The 20,268-nt window shown below is 41.9% G+C and overlaps 1 protein-coding gene across 1 annotated transcript in view; it reads right to left on the bottom strand.

The window, feature by feature from the left end:
- uvrag (UV radiation resistance associated gene) overlaps nt 1-20,268 on the bottom strand; it is a 90,298-nt gene that overhangs the window by 57,911 nt on the left and 12,119 nt on the right. The window contains exons 7-9 of the mRNA XM_069147066.1: nt 13,533-13,638; nt 9,907-10,033; nt 1,941-2,025 (exon numbers count right to left, since the gene is read on the bottom strand). Of these exons, the coding sequence (XP_069003167.1) occupies nt 1,941-2,025; nt 9,907-10,033; nt 13,533-13,638 (318 nt within the window). The remainder of the gene's footprint in view (nt 1-1,940; nt 2,026-9,906; nt 10,034-13,532; nt 13,639-20,268) is intronic.

Raw genomic sequence — 20,268 nt, 5'->3', positions numbered from 1 at the left:
AGATCAAAGGGGATTTTTGGGGGTTAAACGGTTATTGAATGTGATGCCTCCACCTATAAATGCTTCTCGCCTTTCACTTGAATTTCCTCTCTGGCTTTGCCTGTGGTTAGCAGTGTCTTATCACCTCTCTTTTATCAGTGTGTGGCAGCGTTGTATAAGTGAGACAGGAGACAGATTGGTGTGGAACTGTCGTTTGATCTGAAATCACTCGGGTCTCGCAGGTCTTTGTCTTTTCTCACTTTGTCAGCCGTGATGCCAGTCCTTTACAAACCCTTCAACTAAAACATGGAAACTCACATTTCTCCCCTCACAGCCCTTCTGAACGTAGGCTAACACACAAAATACTGTTTTAATCGACATGTTAGCTGGCAAAAGCGCACACACACACACACACACACACACACACACACAAGCACACACACACACAGACAGACACACACACACACACACACACACACACACACACACACACACACACACACAGAGGCTCAGAAGAAGAATTCCAATTTGTCTTACTGGCAACAGAAACAGAATTCAGCTTCTGTATTTAAGCAAACGTACCATCACAACAATCTAAAACTATGCAGTCCTGTGCTCAAGTAGAGATAAATTATCCGCTAAATGCATTTGAAGTCATAGTTCTGGGAAATACCAGATAGCCAATTTGCTTTACCTGAAAATGGGCGGAAATAATAGCCTGTCTGTCAAATGCTCATAAAATCCAGTGATAATTCATAAATCACTTATAAATCACTTTGTTATTTTTTTGGCTTTGGTCTTGGACAGAAAATATTCTCGTATATAACCATTGAAAGTTGAGTCCTTTTTTTTTTACATACTTCACATTTTCATACAGAAAACTTAATTTATTAGAGGTGCCGGTAGGCTGTTGTTACTTTCCTTGCTGTCTTTGTGCTAAGCTACGCTAACTCGCTGCCAGCTTAAGCCTTACAGCATATTTAACAGACATAGAAAAGTGGCGTCGATCTTCTCGTCCATTTCTCTGCCAGATGGGAAGTAACAATATTTTCCAAAACGTCAAACCTGCCAAATGTTATTCTGCAAAAGAAATGAACTGTTAATGTTGATGCATTTTTGCATTAACATGTATTTTCATTTTGGAGCTGGTTGAAATGGAACTAGTTTCAGTAGTTGGTGTTTTGCTACACACATTCATATTGAGTGATTTTATTCTTTAATAACCTTTTACAAAGGTATGGATAATTTGACCTCTTTTGGCCTATATTTAAGGTACCGCTGTATTGAAAGTGTTCTGAAGCCTAAAGTGCTGGTAAACACCATATTAATCTTAAATAATAGATTGTATTTTATAAATTTCTGATGTCTTTTATTTTCACCTTACTCTACAAGAATGAAAAAGGGCAATATTCCCCTTTGTAATCTAGTAGCCTACAGCTCAGCGTGACCTTAACGCTAAAAAAGAAGTTGAATGAAAAAAGACACTTGATGAAAAACATCAACGACACAGATATTTCCAAGGAATGGATGTTAGGCAGATGTACAAGTGTCAGCGTTAATTTCCTGTTTGCTGGGTTTCTTGGCCCCCGCTGGCCTTCCTGGAGCTCTGGTTTACCCTCTCTGACTGCCAGGTACTTCTCAAATAAACAAAGCTGTATCCAGGGCCTGCACCCGCCGCACACGTCTCCCCGCAGGCCAAGGCAAACACGGGCCGACAGGCGTTTTAGCACAATGTTCAAACTCTCTGTTGAAAACATAAATAGGCAACGCCAGCCACAAAAGCATCCTCTCGTTGTGAAAGAGCGAGGTGGGAGGCAGGGCGTCATCTCATCACAATTTAATACGACTGAGCGACACGTTGGGCCTTGTCATTCAGTGGACGCTGGGTAAGATCGAACAGGAATTTAAAGGTGTTCTTCTATGCAGAAATAAAGCCCTGCTAATTACAGCTTCATACACACCTCTTGGCCGTGCATTCCTTCTGCAGCTTGGTTAAGGACTCTTTCTCCTCCTTCAGACTCTCACGCTGAGCAGAAAACGCTTCCTCTGAAAGAGACAGAAAAAAAAAGTAAATTATCAGGTGTGCATGTTCAGTTCTGCTACATCTGAGCAGCCAGGTGGGCTCGTCTTTGGATGGCTGCCATCCACTGTAAAACTGACAGATCAAACAGCTCTTCTGATCAGGCCCAAACCATTTCCTACCAACACCACATAAAACCAAACAACACATGTATGCAGATTACAGGATCTGACAGACTAAATACAGGGTTGGGCAAAATACATTTTTATCAGAAAGGTTAGGGACAGTGATGATACAGCATCTGGAAGTTGTGTACCACAAAATTGGCAAGCACACAATATCTCAGTGTACCATAAAACCAGACAGATCGGAAGTATAATTTATGGTTGAAAGAATATTTCTCAGATCGGTGTTTGTGTTGTATCCCATGTGGTGGCTGGCAAATGCAACACAAACATTACTTATGGTTCCATATCATTTCAATAACTAGATGCAAAACAATAATTCTGCGATTTCATTTTCATTACTTCATTTACCTCCGGACTGATTTCCCTGCCTCAGATAGCTGAACTGTCCATTGGTGACATTCGGAGAAACTCCAAACCTTGCAGAGAGTCCATGCTTACAGTGCATTAACTAGATATACCACTCTGTGGTTGTACACCTCCACCAACCAGTCAAGTAGCAGTTTACGTGCATGTTTATTCTGACTAATATGATATATGTAGTGAAGACTTTGAAGGGATCCTTTTTGTGTTCACATTCTTAGTCCACAAAGCTGATTGTGATAGAACACAAAGTTTAAATAAAGTTTCAAATATGGATTTAGCTGCAAAAAAGTTACAACTTCTAAATCATGGATGCTTTACACACACCTTCAAACCAGCAGCAGAGAAGAGTTATACAATCCCCACAGTGTCAAGGTGAACCACCAAGGTTTGTGTCACCAACTCCGTATCTGACCAAATATGAAATATGATCACAATCTCCCCGTATGTTCCTGAGATATGGCATCACATTCAAGAAAATGGGACAGATGGATGGATGGGACAGACGTGAGGTAACACTGACCTTTGACCACCAAACTTTCATGAGTTGAGTGCGAGTGAATGTTTCTGCCAAATTTGAAGAAATTCCCTCAAGGTGTTCTTGAGATATTGCGTTCCCAAGCATGAGATGTCAGGACGGAAAACCTCAAAATATAATGCCTCTGTCACTGGCAAGGAAGCATTAAATAGTTGTAAAAAGCCTGATAGACATGAGACTACTTCTCATCTCTGCGTTAAGCTAAGAGCTGGATGCTATAGTAGCAATAGTAGCACAGCACATCCAAGACTCCAACCAAACTGTTGGCAATCGAGTTCTATTATGGGTTGACTCGAGGGTTTTGACAGAATGTGCGTCATGAAAAGAAAAATATCTCTTTCCTTCAATCAATTTTGGTGTGTGGCGTACTTCACTTTAAAAACATTAAAATAACTGATTCTCATTCTATGTATTGATAACAGCGCTTATTGATTCCTGGTTTCTATCCTTGGCTTACTAAAGCAAGTAAAAGAAACAAGTATCACAAGTATGTTAAAAGTAAAAAAGAAAAATGTTACCTCATAAAAATCTTAACCCAGAAGCCAGTCATGTCCTTTAAGAATTAGGTAAACCTCCTTTAAGTAGCAAATGTTCTGTAATGTAATCTGTGATTAAGATTGCTCAGGCAAACTAACCTTTTCTTGTTGCCTCCTATAGTCTACTGCTACAGTAGACTCAGTGAGTGATGGATATTTTTTGGACTTTTTATTCTCAGCGGATCTTTTTTAAAGTATTGCAGAGAATGCGTGTAAAAGAGGAAACTTGGCCAAAGTATAAAGTTTTGTCGTGTTTTGTGAAGCATGAATCACACATTTCAACACTGGTCCACCATATTATAAACATCGTATATGTGCACTGAAATTCAAGCAGAACCAGCAAGGTACAGTCGAAGTATTCCGAGGTCAAAACTTAAAGTAAAAAAACCAACAAAAAAAACAGCATACTTCCTGAGGATTCCTCATTCTTTAACAATTTGTATCAACAAAATCCTTCACAATGTTTATTGAGTGTTAAGATGCCGAAAGGGACCTATCCAAAAAAAAAAAAAAAGGATACTTGTTCATGGAAATTTTATGGTTCAAGTTCTGCAATCCAACTAAAGACAAATAGTCTGAAAGCAGCTGGCACAAAAGTGGGTTTGGAGCAATGCAGATTACGGACAAACCTCCTGTGATCAGATGGACCTGTTTTTTTTATCACATATTTCCACTTACAACGATGATTCTCAAACTGGCATCATAAGGGTGCAAGCTGAGGGCACTACACAGAGCAAAGGAGAAAATGGAGGTACTCAGAAGTATCTCCATCAGATTAGCTCAGAAGACAGATAGTGCTAGACCGAGATCTGTTGCGAGTGATGAAAACACATTTCAACACGGACTGCATGCGCCTGTATTCCAGTTCTGCTTTCATGTAATGCCCAGCGCTGTCCTATCTGCTCCGTCCATCCGTCTTCTCATCCCTCCAACCTGTTCCCGTTGGTATGGAAAGAAAAAAACACAGCAACAGCACACGTGCAGCATTCCCGACACACACCATACTAGCCATACATCTAGCATATTAAAGAGGAAATAAAAGGCACCGCAAAATGCGGGGTGACTTTAAAATGCTGCTAGGCTATTGAGTTTGATGCTGAAAAATTATGATCCGACTGTAAATCTGTCATAGCTCTTCTGATTTGGACATAAGCCAATGTACAGCAAGGTCCCTCAGGCAGAACACGGCACACTTTCTGGGATTCAACAGGAAATCCAGCTTCAAAATGGACCAGTGCTCTGCTGGTTTTGGGGTTTATTCATATTGGCCTGACCTTTCATGACCTCCGCGTAAAGCCTGAAGTGTTCTTGCACTGGACGAAGTCTGGACGTAGAATGTGATACTCTGATTCATGCGAGTATCAGTGTCAATTCAATGTCAGTTTACATGGGCTAATGTACAGAAGCTATAAGTGGATTTAACACATAAAAGGTGACTAGACTGGTTTAAACAACCTCGCTGGGGCAGCACAGCCCCATTGTGTAATAAACAAAACACAGTTAATTTTACAAGCAAAAATTAAAAAAGAGATTAAATTTGTTGGCAAATTGACTTTCCCTCTGGTGCTTTTGAAGGAGAACTTGTGACTTGTGACATACTGAAGTAATACAGCTGATCAAAGCTATTGAGAAACTGTCAGCCACATAAATTAAACTACGACATGTTCAGAAGAAACTCTCTCCCACACAGAATCTTTAAACACACATTGAATCTGATTCAAATTAAAATGTGTGAAAAAAAATTCCGTTTTTTTTAACAAAGCGCAGTGACATTAAGTTTCACTTTGTGATGTCATTGAGCGAAATTTAATCCGAGCAGCATTCAACACAGCTGTGAAATTGATCAAACTAAAAATGGCTACAGAGTGTACCGTGGATTTTCTCAATTCAAATGAAAACCACCAATACAAGGAGCTGAAGATCAGTGTGAAACATATTCAAAAGAACATACCGTACTCGTGCCAGAGAAAAATAAATCGATAATTATGAAAATATTAAGGAAACATATAGAATGTTGCCTGTTGTAAAAAAAAACTAAAAAAAAAAAACCTGTTATGAACATGTCTTTGTCTTTATCCGAATGAAAAGCCAACAGAAAAACCTTTATGCTCTATGAGGAAATAATTTGACCGGGACATGGAGACAGAGCAGGACGTCAGGGGACATAACAGTAAACAGTTAGAAAGGTGGGCTGTAGAGGCATTAGCCAGAGTGCTGCACTGGAGTCCCTGACAATCTTTAGTCAAGATGGCAGACAGCTGGGGAAAGCACATGCGTAAAGCTGAGGTGCTGCTACAGGAGCATTAATGATGATAGCTTCAATATGAGACCTTTTTTCTCTGAGGTGACAAATACCTTCACACACCATACCTTCACAAAACTCTGCCCCTTCCACTCAGGAAAGCCAACCACTGACATTTATTGGTCAGGAGCCCTGGCTGTGTTACTGAGCGTGAGAATAACTACCGTTACTAAGTGCAATAAATGCCGCTCACAGACCTGATTTATGTCATCTCCTCTAAGGTGGAAGGAGGGAAATTAGACAGGAGGAAATTGTGACAAGAGTGTGACCCCACCAAAACCAAAGCGATTCATTTCAGGGGCAGGACAGAGAGACTATTATTTTCTATTCGCAGCTGAAAAAAAAAGAGAAGAAAAATGCAGCCGTGCTCACATGTCCTTTGTCCTGGGTTGTTAGAGAGACATCCAGTGGACTTAGTGTGAGTATGCGTGTTTGCAGAAGAAGGGGGGAAAACAACAGCTACACTCCCGGTATGATTTCCCTACCATTACTGTACATCAGCAGCCATTGCACAGCTACTCGTTAGCGTGTCATCACGATGACACCGACTGCTCGTGTTTTTCATCGCTCGTCGTGGTAACGCTGTCCAGGGCGGCGGAGAGGAAGCGCACAGACGTGAACGAAGATATACAACCAACAGGCATCAGCAAGTCTGCACCGACATCCTAATAGTTACTTTACAAAGAAAATAAAAAATGCAGACACCACAACTTTCATCTCATCTTTATCTGCTGGCTCACAAGTTCACACACCTGCAGCAGCTCCTCTGTGTGTTTGGGTTTTCGGGGCCACTTGTTTTGAGAGAGGCTGGTTTGCTGGGAATAACAGGTTGATAAGAGTTATTTGCTAATGGGTGCTGTAAACGTGTGAGAGACAGGAAGACCACACGGCCAGGTACAGATGAGATTCTAAAGAGCGTGACGAAGAATGGAGATTAACGGTCCATACGGGATGCCCTCTGGGGATACGCTGCATAGCAATGTCCTTACGCACACTGTAAAACTGTCAATAAAACTTAAAACGAAAACCTGCATCCAATAAGCACTGGAATCTGTGAAAATTCAACAAATCAAACACTGGCTTCTAATTGAATTAACGCTGACATAAAAGCTCAGTCCTTCGCCACTGCCTCGTATGACTCTGAACAAAGGTCATCACGATTCTTCAAGTGTGGGTTTTCTTGGACAGACCGGCCAATAACATCCCTAAAAGGAAAATTTCAATTGAAGTTTAAGCTGCAACTGATAAAATCCCACGTGTCTCCAAAATGAAAGACGAGATCAGATGAAACAAACACTTTGCGGTGCCAATATAAATATAATCAGACACAGAATCAGCTGCTGTATGAAGCACTGTAAACACTTGTCTCCGAGAACTATCCTATCTGTTATTAATGCAGGTTTTTTTCCGACTGTGAAACAAATGAATGTGAGCAGGCTGATTAGAAGAGTTAAACAACATGCTGGAAGTACAGCAGAGCTCAGCAAGCATATAGCTGAGTTATGAGTCTGGGAAAAAAAAAAACAAGTCTTCAGCACGGCCCTATACATCCGTAGCATTTCAATTTACCCGAAAAATACCTTTTCTCTTTTTAACCAGCTCAAGGACTTTTCTCTTCTGTTTCTTAATAAGCACCTGTCCAGTCTGGAAAAAAGGCCATGAAAGGGTTGCAGAGTAGTAGAGCCGGGAGTTCTTTTGGCTGTAGACAGAGTGGTGACAGGTAAAGAGGCAGAGGATTAACGGCCATTTTTTAAGAATCGCAGCACAAAGGAAACTTCTCCCTGAACCCCTTTTAGTGCTCTCTTATTATGTGAGTGTGTGTGTGTGTGTGTGTGTGTGTGTGTGTGTGTGTGTGTGTGTGTGTGTGTGTGTGTGTGTGTGTGTGTGCGTGCGTGCGTGCGTGCGTGCGTGTGCAGACTTCAAGCTAATCATTAATAATCTCTACCTCAGGTTGGTGTTTCACTTCGGTGCCCTGCCCCGCCCCGCCCCGCCCCGCCCCGCCCTGCCCTGACCTGACCTGACCTGACCTGACCTGACCTGACCTGCACTTTGGCCAAACAGCAAGCCGATCGTACAGATGGAGAGAGAAGCTGGCCCGCTTTCAGACAAACATTGGTGCTGATTATAGTAGAACCGATATATTGTATCTGGTGAATGGATTTTAAACAGCTGCACCAGAACAGCCTGAATCTCACTCGTTACAACTGTCAAAATGAACTTTGTTATGAATATTATGTTACTATTTGGATTTGGTAGATATTTCGTTTTTTAGACTGATATCATTCTGAAGTACTAAAGCACGTCTGATACAGTTGAAGCCTTCAACTGAGCCACTGCAAAATACAGAATATATGCAAGGTCCTGAGACAGTTACTGTGGTGCACAAAAACAAGCAGTAACTTTTGCTAGTGAGTTTTCCAAGTTCCGTCACTTGATCGACGTGGTGTTACAGGCGTTTGTATGACCACTACTACGTGCACATTTGCGATTTTACCATGGACTTGACGAGAGAACGCTACCACAAGCTTTTCTATTGCTGCCTTTTTTTTTTTAAAGCCTTTTATTTCCCCATGACCGCCAACAGGCAGCAGTAAAAACTCTCCTTTGCTGTCAGACATCAGAGTCACGAGCTGCAGACTTCACAGGGATAACTAAGCGACACTCCTGCACAAACACTCCTGCTTTAGTGGCCTGGCACCGGCCGCACAAACCACAGGAATGGCTCTATATACTGAACATAATGTGTGCGAGTGTGTTTGTGTTGAGTGACTGCTATCCTCTGACTGGGGAGTGTGACTGAGGTTTCCTGTCTATGATAACACTCTACTACGCTCTGAACTGAGAAGGTGATAAAGGGCGCACACACAGTCTACCTGCTGCTGTCAGACAGCTCTGAAACCTCGATCGAGGTGTTTACAACTGGAGTTTCCGATACCAAGAATCACATGTTAAAGTGACAAATGATAGCTCTCATAAATTCAAGACAAATTATCAACACTATTACAATTACTCAATTTATAAAGGTGATATGTGCAAAATCCATTAGCCAGGTAAAGAGCTTGTCTTTAACTTGCCTGCTATATAAATGATGACACATTAACAAGAAAAACAGCGTAATATTACCGAAGCCATTAATTTTGGGAAAGGTTGAAGGACATGATTTAACTGCAGAGAGATACAAATGAGCCGTAACATAAAAAATATTACAAAGGAACCTTGTGAATGTGTTTTTTATAAGTTAAAGGAGTTTACTGTATAATTCTAAATAAAAAGTGAAAAGCATCCTGGTTAGGCCTGTGCTTTCTGTAAAATAGACAAACATGGTCAAACTCTGTTATAACTACATTCTATTCTCTTTACAATTAGCAGCTGGAGCACAACCTTTTTGTGGATAACAATGACAAGGATTGAGGATTTTATTGGAATTGGCAGCACGTGTTTTTACCATTATACTTATTCTCACACAAGCAGGATTTGAGTCATGCACCACTACTGAAGACAACAGAATGAGTTGCAGATGGATGGACTGATCTCCTCATGTGATAATTACGTAACACTAAACACCCAGTGCCTTTCATTTCTGTTCCCACCATCGTGTTTATATTAGCTGCAGCAATAACGTAGCATAAAAACACTAATTTAGTGGAACGAGTGAATATATCAGTGTATGTGCTTGACATTCGTGGCTGGAAGTCACTTATTTGTTTGCAGAAGTGAAAGAGTATGATGACACTGTATATGTATCAACAGAATAGGACTAGAAGAGTTCAAACTTCAAAATAACAAGATGTCATTTTCAAAGTTAAACAACTAATAGTTTCTTTAATTCAATTTTGTGTGTTGCGAAAAGAGTAAAGATCAGTCCATTCCCTCTGGTCCCAAGCTTGTATTTTGAAGGGGACACTTTGTACACAACATTAAAAGCTGATTTGTACACGGTGGTTTGGTGTTAATGGGCATATCTGTGCACCAATGTAGTTTACCTTTCTTCTGCAGGTGTGCCCTCTCCTTCTGTCGCAGGTCGATCTCCCTGCCGAGCGCCTTCCTCTGCCGCTGCAGCTCACTGCGCAGCACAGCGATACGCAGTTGCATGCACTCCCGCTCTTTCTTCTGCTCACAGAACAAGAAGGATAGGAAACAGACACAAAGGATGAGAGAAAGTATTTAGCTTGCGGTCACAGCAATTTCCAGTGCTTATTACACTTTGTAAAGACCCCAGAATTCCTACCAGCTCCCTCAAAAACAAGCTGTGTTTTTGCAGGCTGATCTGTGTCGCATTGATTTAATAGTCACCCACTGAGCCGATGCTCGCTATTAATAATCCAGAATCCACTGTCAACAACTAATGACAAGAAAGATAGAGAACATCTCCCTGAGCCCATAGATCATGCGTGACTGGTGAAAATGTTTACTAATGAGCCCGAGCCATGGGAATGGCTGGCTGCACGTTAAGTGGTGCGGAGTTCCGGCTGTTAGAGTTAAACAAGCCGCTGTGATAAGATGTGAGCAGATGACTTCTTGAAACATCTTTATAACCATATGGATCACTCTGATTGTATCTTTCATGTAGCCAAGCATGTCACACCACATATAATTTACAACTACAATTACAAATCTGCATATTACATATTAATTCTTACACGCACTAGTTTATCTATTCCACTTTATCCTGTTATAAGTTTACAAAAAGCAGTAGTACATGTGGTAATATACTTATATTCTATTCCAAACATGTTTTTGGTTTGTTCCAATTGTCTTAAACAAAACTTTTTCAAAGTATTTTCCATCTCTTTTTCGTTTACTTATCAGAAATGATTTCTCTTTATTTATTTTGTGTAATTGGTGTTATTGCAATTATTAATAAACTGAAGTGGGGGCACAGCAGTGTGCTTTGACTTTGCCCCAATATGCAATTGTTTTATTATAGTGATTTTACACTGATGAATATGAAGCTAGAGTGACGACACGGTGAACGTAGCTGGAAGCAGGGAAACAACTGTCCTTCACTTCAACCTGAGCAAACAGCTCGTCAGCCAGGTGTCAACACAAGGTGTTTTTAAACTGATGCAGACAATGACATTATCAACATGTTATCACTATAAAGAATGTGTTTTGAGAGGCAGAGGAGGAAGTTGAAAATATGTACGACAGATAATTTAGAGGCAGCGGTTGGTGGTTGGATTCTGTGGAGCAGCTGGGTGAGAATTTGAATTATATTACTTTATAATTTTGGGTGTAGTTGTGAGCAAAAACGAAAGAATCCATATTAAAATCTATGGTACATGCAAACAAGCTGAACCGAGTGAGAGACTACGACAAAAACCCATCAACGCCAGATAAGTCGGGTCCCTGACAAGCAGCAGCATCAGAGGGCAGGTTATTAGTCAACATCTTGCCCTCTCTGTGGTGCGTCGCTACACTGGGCTTCATGTCTCCATCTGAAGAGGGATCAAATGAGGAACAGCACGGGGGATTGGTGGCCAGATGGATGTGGATGTGTTATACAGTAGATGAAAAGGAGAGATTGGTGGTTAACAGAACATACAGTGAAAAATGATAAACTGGGATTAACAGATAGGGCAACTTAAAAAAAAAAATGCAAGGACAGATTTAAGAGGCTATCCTTAACTAAGAACAGCGCGGATGATGATGATGAAGAAATGTATGTGTAATATGAGCTGGGAGACGAAAACATAGAGTTGCAATGTTGAACGAGATGGATAATGGAGATTTGGCAGGGAATGACCTTGTTGTTCATCTTGGACTTTGCAAGCAGGGATTGTGGCATCTCTCTCTCTCTCTCTCTCTCTCTCCCTCTCTCTCTCTCTCACACACACACACACACACACACACACACACACACACTTAGATAGTGATCGAGCCTGGATCAGAGGCAACACAGATAGGCCTCTTGTGGAAGATGAGTCTGAGGGCTTTGCGGAGAAAACAGAAAGGGATCAGTCGCAAAGAGACGACTGATAGAGCCTCCATCTCTCCGACGTGTCGCACCCTGATGCTTGCATGTTAACCACCGCCGGCTTTGGCACGTACTGTGAGCCTCCTACACTTTCACCGAGTTCGCATAGTTGACAAGTGGGTCACAGCCGTGTGTGTGTGTGTGTGTGAGAGAGACAGAGAGACTGCAACTCACCACCGGGGTCCGTCTGACTCCCACTGAACATCAAACAGCAGTGGGTCAGCTGAGTAAATAAGCAGCAGGCGTGGGGGGAGCATGTTATAAACCAGCAGATTAATGGCAGAGTGTGGGTGAGAGGGTGAAAGGGCCATGCGTTAAGGTTGGTGGCCTCCACTCTGTCCCCCTTTGATCCGCGCTCACCATGACGTGCACAGAAGGATAGTACACAGCTCTCCAAAGAGGGAAACCCTGAGAAGAACCACACAATGCTCCACTCACTCCAAGTTGCAGGGCTTTTACAGAAAGGTAGGAGACCCGGATTATGTGATTTATTAGCTGATTTGAGCTCTGAAAAGGGTTTTAAGGAATGTTTCACAGAGGGGTAAATATCAGAGACAAGTTTTTGAAAGGGATCCTTTGTGGTGAAAAGAATGGAGCCTCAATGTTTTTGTGGGAATACTAAGGCTATAGTGGAGCTGCTTTAATAGGTAGAGTCAAGGTCTGGGGAAAGAGAAAAAAAAATGAGGCATATCAAAAGCCAATGGAGAGGATGATGGAAAGCAACAGCTGTAACAGCTGTCTAAAGAGGCTCACTAAAGAGGCACTCAAAGTCTTTAAATTTGGTGTCCGTGCAACGCCATATGCACATGCCCAAAGATTTGAAACTTTGAGTGGACACAAAAACATTCCAGCTGTCCAAGATTTCACCTTGTAAGAGATATGTAATCCTGTGACCAGGAAAAGGCTTTTTCTAAAGGCAAGTCTACCTGGTGCATAAAACCAGCAGAGCATCACTGCCTCTGGGCTTTTACAACAACAGAAGAGAGGGGATGCTTTTGAAGTGAATGTTTACAATAAACACAACGTCAAACCTGAGATCACTGCTCCGTTTTCACAGCTGTGTGGCTGTCAATTCCAAAAATTTTAAATATGCTTTCTTGCTTTTGTTGTGGATCGAGGATATGGCAGGACATAAACATGGGATTTCGGTCAAAGCGTTATCATTTAGGCAGGTGGGACATTGCTCTCTCTCCACTTTTCAGCTGAGCCGTGAAAACAAACACGTTCGATAGCTGCCCAAATGGTATAATGGCATCTCGCATTGCTTTACCTTACAATTACATCTGGGGCTCTGGGTGATACAAGCTCGTAAAGCCTGCTAAGTATTAAGCACGATACAGTCTGCTGATGCTTATTAATAGTGGAGAAGCCAGTAGGCCTGTTAACAATGATCAATGCAAACGCTGCTCTATGGTAATAATTAATGTTATTAGAAAACATCAGATCTCAAAGAGCATGTTGTCTTTTATATATATTTTCTAAAAACATTAAATCTACTTTCATATTGTTACTTTACCATAAGCTGATGAAATAACAATGCCAACTGCTCCTGAAAATAACAAAGAAATCTGCCTAAACAGTGAGAAGTTGCTGATGAGCTGGAATTCGCTGCTGATGGGAGCCTGTGCTCACCCGCTCTGTGCAGTTGGCAGTCGTCCTCAGCTTTTCCTCGATCTCTTTCCCAATCTTCTGCACTGTGACTTGGGTCTGTTTGATGGCTCTCTGGGCTGTGTGAAGTCTGCAGGAGGAGGAGGAGAACACAAAGTTACTATCCATATCATTGGAACCACACACTGGACCACAAGAACAACTCAGAGTTGGAACTGGGTTTCCAAGAGACCATTAATGGCTGAATAAAAATTGAATGTCAGTGCCATGACTACACCAGCAATTATTTCTGTTTAGCTTGGATGTTTACAGTGACTGTTTGTCGGGCACAATAAGAATTATGATTGTCCCCATGTGGGGAAGAGTCATTGTGCAGTGTGGTTGTCACCCCCCGCCCCCTTGTTTATTTTTCCTATTTACTTCAGTTGACCTTCATTGTTCCAGTCCAACTGTAGTTTATTCAACTTTAAAAGTTAAATGACACGTTTGGACATTGAATAAAAGGACAAAAACAATATTGAGAACATTCCCAATAAGGAAAGTCTACAGTTTAGAGCAGACAGATCAACCTCTAAAATACCACAAATATGAGACAAAAGCTTGATCACTATTATTGTCTAATAATCTAACCACAACTCAGTATAAGACTGAATATTGTCCAAGAGAGCTGAACCCAGCAGTCACACAAAGCAAAGACGACCCTTAAAAGGCCCACTAATTACTTGAAACCGCAAAAATGGAGACCCATTTCCAAAGTTCCATGTCATTGTCATCACTGAAATATGGAACGGCAACAGCAGTACACAAATGACAAGCAAGCACATTATTTTGACCATCAATCAAAGCAGCACTTAAAATCCAAGAATGTTTTCCTCATGTCCCGAAACCATAGAAAGATAGACAAAACCTCCTCGGCACGGCCCAGAGGATTCAACAACTCATCAACAGGCAACAAAGCCATATGGTGGGAATGAGTTACAGCGAACAGAAAAAAGGGGGAACTGGCAATTAATAATCAAAGTGTCATACTGGTGTTATATCATCAACTTCTTGCTAAATATCTCTGTACCATCCGTATGCAGTAAGTGTTGGATTACACAATAATGGTTCCGTCTCTACACAGCAAATTCACATCTTTGGAATAAACTCTCTCTGAGTTCAAATCAACTCTTTTGGCTTGTACATGCAAGACCATCAAATTCACTCTCAAGCAGAGTGGAAGGAACTCCTTTCTTGGAGTTGATTTTGAACACTTTTCAGGAGTTGAACCTTGAACTCTTTGGGAGTTAAAACTCGACTCTCATGAAGAGTAAATTTGACTTTAACCTTGAGCTGTTTGAATATGAAGTCTTTCACAGTGTTAACAGTCAACACTTAAAAGTGTGTACTGTTTGACATTCATGGAGTTAAAATGTCATCACACTATAAAAGGTTTTAGGTAAGACTGACAACAAGATAACAAAATAGTCATCACAAATGTATATTTAACAATTATACGCATTGTGATTATATGCATTGTGCAACAATTAATACTGAAAGGAAACTTTTTATAACAAGTTGCAAACTAACCAATGCCTAAGTGCCAGTGATTGCTATGTTACATTCCTACCTTGTACACGTATGGTTTTGAGTGATAGCCCCATTTTATTTATCATTACGTCGTCATTAAAATATTAATAACAGCATGTTTTAACAAAACTAAATATAATTTCTGCCCATCAATTAGATTTAATTTGGTTGCTTTATTCTCAAAAGTTACAAAGAAATAACTAAAGGCATGCTGGAAAATGCTAATACAGCAACAAAGCTGTGCAGTCAGCACCGTGAGTCGTGTTGAATCGTGCTCAACACTCAGAGAATGAACACCAGACTATTACCCCACCAAAGAGTAACACTGAACACAAGCTGGAGTCTAACTTAGAAAATAAACTCCCAAAATCAAACTCTTTGTTTAACTCCAGGATATTTCACTCCAGAAATTTGTTGTGTACTGTCTGGGCCCTAAAACAAACACATGATTAGTTCTTTTTGTTAGCTTGTCTCCTTTTGATTACCTTTAGTTTTGCATTCTTAAAACTGCCCAGTTCTTGGTGATTCATTTTTCCATTTCGAGGAGACGGACCAGATAGGTTGTTTATTTTTTCCTGACATATTTTACCCTTTTTAAATTGAGTGTTTACAATCCCGACATGGAAAGCTCACTTTAAGAAAACAACAAAATGAAAATGCAGCTACTATTTACTTGATATGTTTTAGTGGTTAGCAGTGACTTACTAGTTTGTGATACAACAAATATTGCTTTCTATTATTCTATTATTCTATTATTATCTATTGCTTCCTGTATGCTGCTGTAGCGAAAAAATTTCAACCTCGGGGATTAATAAAGTAACTACCTAACCTAACCTAACCTAACCTAACCTAACCTAACCTAACAAGTGAACGACTTCAGGTGGAGTTCATAAGAAACATGCAGAAATTGGAGATGGTGATTATGGCAGACATAATGAGGGGATTGTGGTTTGGGTCATAAGGGTGCTGTGAATAGGGTTTTCTTTAGGTATGTGCTTGCTTTGAGTCTTCAAGAAATTGCCTCTTGAGTGAGTCTAGTGTAAGAGGCTCTTTTTTTAACAGGCTTGCAGCTTGGTGGGGTCATTTTACAAATCCTAGGTGGCTTTTTTGTTATGAAACTCGCAGTCACCTCTGGGTATTATTGCCTCTCTCTGGCAACTAACCCCAAAAAACTAAAATCGTTTCTATGATGAATTTAACTTTGAGAAGGGATCCTACAGCAAAATAATTTCATGTTTCTACCGACGTTTTGAAATCTGTCTGAGGTGGAAGTGATAGCAGTTTGAGATAGTCCTTCGGAACGTCAGGGAAAATGTGTTTTGACAGCTTCATCTGTTTAGGTGATTGCGATGGGAGAATTTGATATGGCCTTTTCCCCCAGGTGAGAATAGTTATCTCCTCTCTCCTTTTCACGCATGTCTGCCCCCTTATCATTCCCTGAGCCTCAGCCCTAATGCCTGCCCATCACTGAAACCTCCGGACCAGCAGGAGGGAGCGGCGAGGTTCCCACTGTACTCCTTTACTGGGGGCAACACTTTAATTGTGGGCAAACTGTCCAGAAAAACGCTAAGATACAAGTCTCAACTACTTTCCCTTTCTCCGGCGTGAGAGGGACCCAACACCTCCGCAGATTTGCAGGAAGTTATGGCTGAGGCTGTGCACTCAACCCTTGATCCTGATAGACATCAGACAAACAATAACACATCCTCCTTCGACGTGGCTCGAGATTCAGCACGGGTGTCAGACGAAGCTTTTGAAGTTTTCAGATTTTTTTGATAAACACATTTTCATTAGAAAAGGGGTTTTTAGTCATAGTAAAATTAGAAAATGGTAATTGTTCCCTTTTAGTCCATTCACTCGTTACATCACATACAGTATGGGATATCACACTCCCACATGACTTCACTGAGGACATATACCACTGTCACGACAACCATCCATCAGTTCTTATGATCTTCACCTCGATAAGAATACATTTACCAAGTCAGGCTAGTTAGCTACTGCTAATTAGCTCTGTCGTTTGCTAGGCTACTGCTGGTTTGAAATTATCTTAACGCCCCTTGTTGGTATTAGTCATCGGCTGCAGCTTGTTTCCCGCTGGTTTTGTGTCTCAGGATGAGCACTAAACCTAAGCAGATGAGGAAGAAGTCTTCTGTTTGCCCCCGTCCTCAGGAGTGCGGCTTCTCCTTGCTCATCAAGGACCAGCGCGAGGCATGTCGCGTCTGTGGGGATCGTCCACGCCAGGAGACCTATGACTGAGCCCACACCTTGTGAACTTTGTCGCCATCTCTGGCGCTTGACCCTCGAGAGGCGGATGGACAGGTGCCAAGAAAGAGTTCCGTGACCCAGCATGACCCCCTTCTCTCCCAGGCAAGGGACTCAGCTTTGTCCCGAGTCCGACGGCGAGAAGCTTTTGACCAACGTTCCCACCACCGACTCGGATAAACACGCGGAGCATGTGGAAAGTTTAGCTGAGTTGTAGTCGAAGCCCGCCGAGAGTGTCAGCTGGCCAGCTGTCCCAAGGATGACGACATGCTGAACGTCGGTTTGGATCTACACAGCTCATTGGAGGATGAATATGAGGTTTTTGTGATGGGGTCAGTTGCCAGGGCAACACATTCTTCTTTTTGCTGTATCACCATGAAACTGTACGTGGAGTGGCCCTCTCTTCCACTGGCTCTGAAACCATCACGGTTCACAGTTTTCCTTCCCCCCTGAGCCAAAAGCGGTTATGAACCGCTTTCCCATGTTCCCAGACTTTGTCTAAATTCACCTCAACTTGGAATAAATAACCGTCTGGCTTATCTGGCACCATCTCACAACCGCAGCGTGAGCGGACCCGCGACCCTTTCGTCCAAACACTCCATGTTCTCCTCGTCCCAAATGGACAAGATTTACCAAGCACAGGCCTGCACCACTTGGCTCACCACCACCATCAGCTCCGTCACCCTGCTCCAAACATACCAAGCCACTGGTCTGGTGAAGGTCTGTTGAAGCTCCGGGCAATGGTAGCCCTCAACAGTCCACTGGTACCTCTTCTTAATGAGGAAAGATTTGTTATGGATTAAATACTCCGCGCAGCGCTCTCCCTGAGGAGGGTAACGGCATCTTTAGATGATCTGGTGTCTGCTGAGGGTTTTCCATCTAGGTGAAGTTTGAGCTGGGGAAGAAGCAAACTCCACTCAGTATCATTTCTAGACAGAATGCTAAACCCAAGCAGCCTCCGAGCACTTACAAACCAGTGATGTCATCACCTCCCTCCAAGGGAACAAGTTGTTGCCCCCAGTGCAACAGTTTATGTTTTATCTGTGCGTTCCTCGTGCACTCCAGATGGCTCCAAAGTTTTGGTACCCCCGAAAGCGGCATAATTGCCTAAGATTATCCCTGAATCTTTTAGCTCTACGGGTTTTGCCCTCTTGAGCGTCCTTCTTTTTGCGCATGAGGAGCAGAGGGGATTGCATTTCCTGTCTCCTGTTCATGTGCTACGCACCTACATACACTGCTCTTCGAGTGTGGGTTTATGTGACCAGTTTTTCGACTACTTTGTTAATCTGGCCAGGGGCAAGGCCCCGTCTAAACAGCGGCTTTCACACTGGATCGTGGCTCACGACAGCAAAGGTCTTCCGCTGCCCCAAGAGGTGAGGGCACATTCAACCAGGGGCACAGCAACATGGGCCTTTGTTTAAAGGGGTATCAGTGAGTAATATCTGTGTTGCAGCAGAGTGTGGTCATCACCACACATTATTAATTGATTTTACGGTTTGGGATGCGACAGCCCCTTCAGCTCACTGTGTTCCTTCTGCTGGCTTAGTGATGCACTTGAGTGCTGGAGGTTTTCATTTCTGCTCGGTGGCTGCTCCACGGGACATGAACACATGTCCATTACTAAATGTGTTGTACTGAGTGAATCAACTAAAGGGAATGAAAGGTTATGACTATAACTTCTGTTCCCTGAAGGAGACGAATGTGGTACAACACCTGGTTGCCCTGCTGAACAACTGGGCTCTGTATATATGCGGAGACAGACGAACATCACCACAGGTCATCTGCCGTAAAAGTGTGAGCAGAGGTGTCTTCTGTCAAGTCACATGTGAGCATGATATCCCATACAGTAGAACATGTATTGTACCTTGTTCCCCTCCTTCATGAAACAAGGTACAGCCATAATATTTTGTTTTTCAGATAATCAAGTAGTGCAATCAAGTGAACAAAAGTGGAAAAAAACAAACTGATACCTATCAAGTCTTTTTCAGTCAGCAGCAGTCCGAGCAAGCCTCTCTTGTTTTCTGTTCATTTACTGATTATCTTGAAATTAATGTTTGCTGTTGTTTACATGCTGTGGTGTGGTACATCATTGTAATCAGGGCTGAGAAGGCTAAATACTCTGTCTCACGGAGAGAGGCACGAGAAAATTATCTGAAGAGGACATCTGGGAGCATACCATTTTCCTTCTGAGAGAACTCACAAATATCAAGGTGGCACATTTAAAAGCCTTTTGTTACCGTTTCTTTAATTCGGACATTATAATGCCGACATATTCATTCACGTCACTATGCAACAGCTGAAGTTAGTTGCATGAATCCCTTCTGTCTTGCAATCAATCTTCGTAATTTGTACATTCCCATACCACCACAGAGGTTTTGTTGCAAAGATGACTCGACTAGATACATTTGTTTGACAGAGTAAAGGAGGGAAGAGAAGCAGGCAACAGGTAGGAGACGTATTTTCAGAAATCAGCATTCAGATCAATCAAATTAAGTGGCCGATTTGATTAATACAGCACAAATATACAATTAATTCTTACAGCAGTACTGCTAATACAGTCTCCCACCTGGTACATGCATGCGAGCCTGATGCGTCCCACGATAATGGACTTCTGAGGCTGATTATGATATCAGAGTTTAAAAAAACAGGGCAGGCAATTAACTAATTCAAAACTACAAAATTAAGGATACTATTCCATTACACATCTCTGCTAGAGACAATAGAGACAACACCTCTAAATTCTATCTATATCTCATTGCAAAAGAATGTCAACACATCTTACCACTTGCTACTAACATCACCTCACCATTGTTTCCATCTGCATGGAATGGAAGATAACATTTCTGGGGAGAAGTTTCTTTGGTGAACCTGCATCTGCAATCTACTCCTCCAGGCTGATGTTTTTGTGGGGATCTGCTGAGTTGCA

The sequence above is a fragment of the Embiotoca jacksoni genome, unplaced genomic scaffold, assembly GCF_022577435.1.
Source record: "Embiotoca jacksoni isolate LCO1_2020_lvr unplaced genomic scaffold, fEmbJac1.0.p SCAF_13, whole genome shotgun sequence".
NCBI lineage: Eukaryota > Metazoa > Chordata > Actinopteri > Embiotocidae > Embiotoca > Embiotoca jacksoni.
This window is presented reverse-complemented; position numbering and strand designations above follow the sequence as displayed.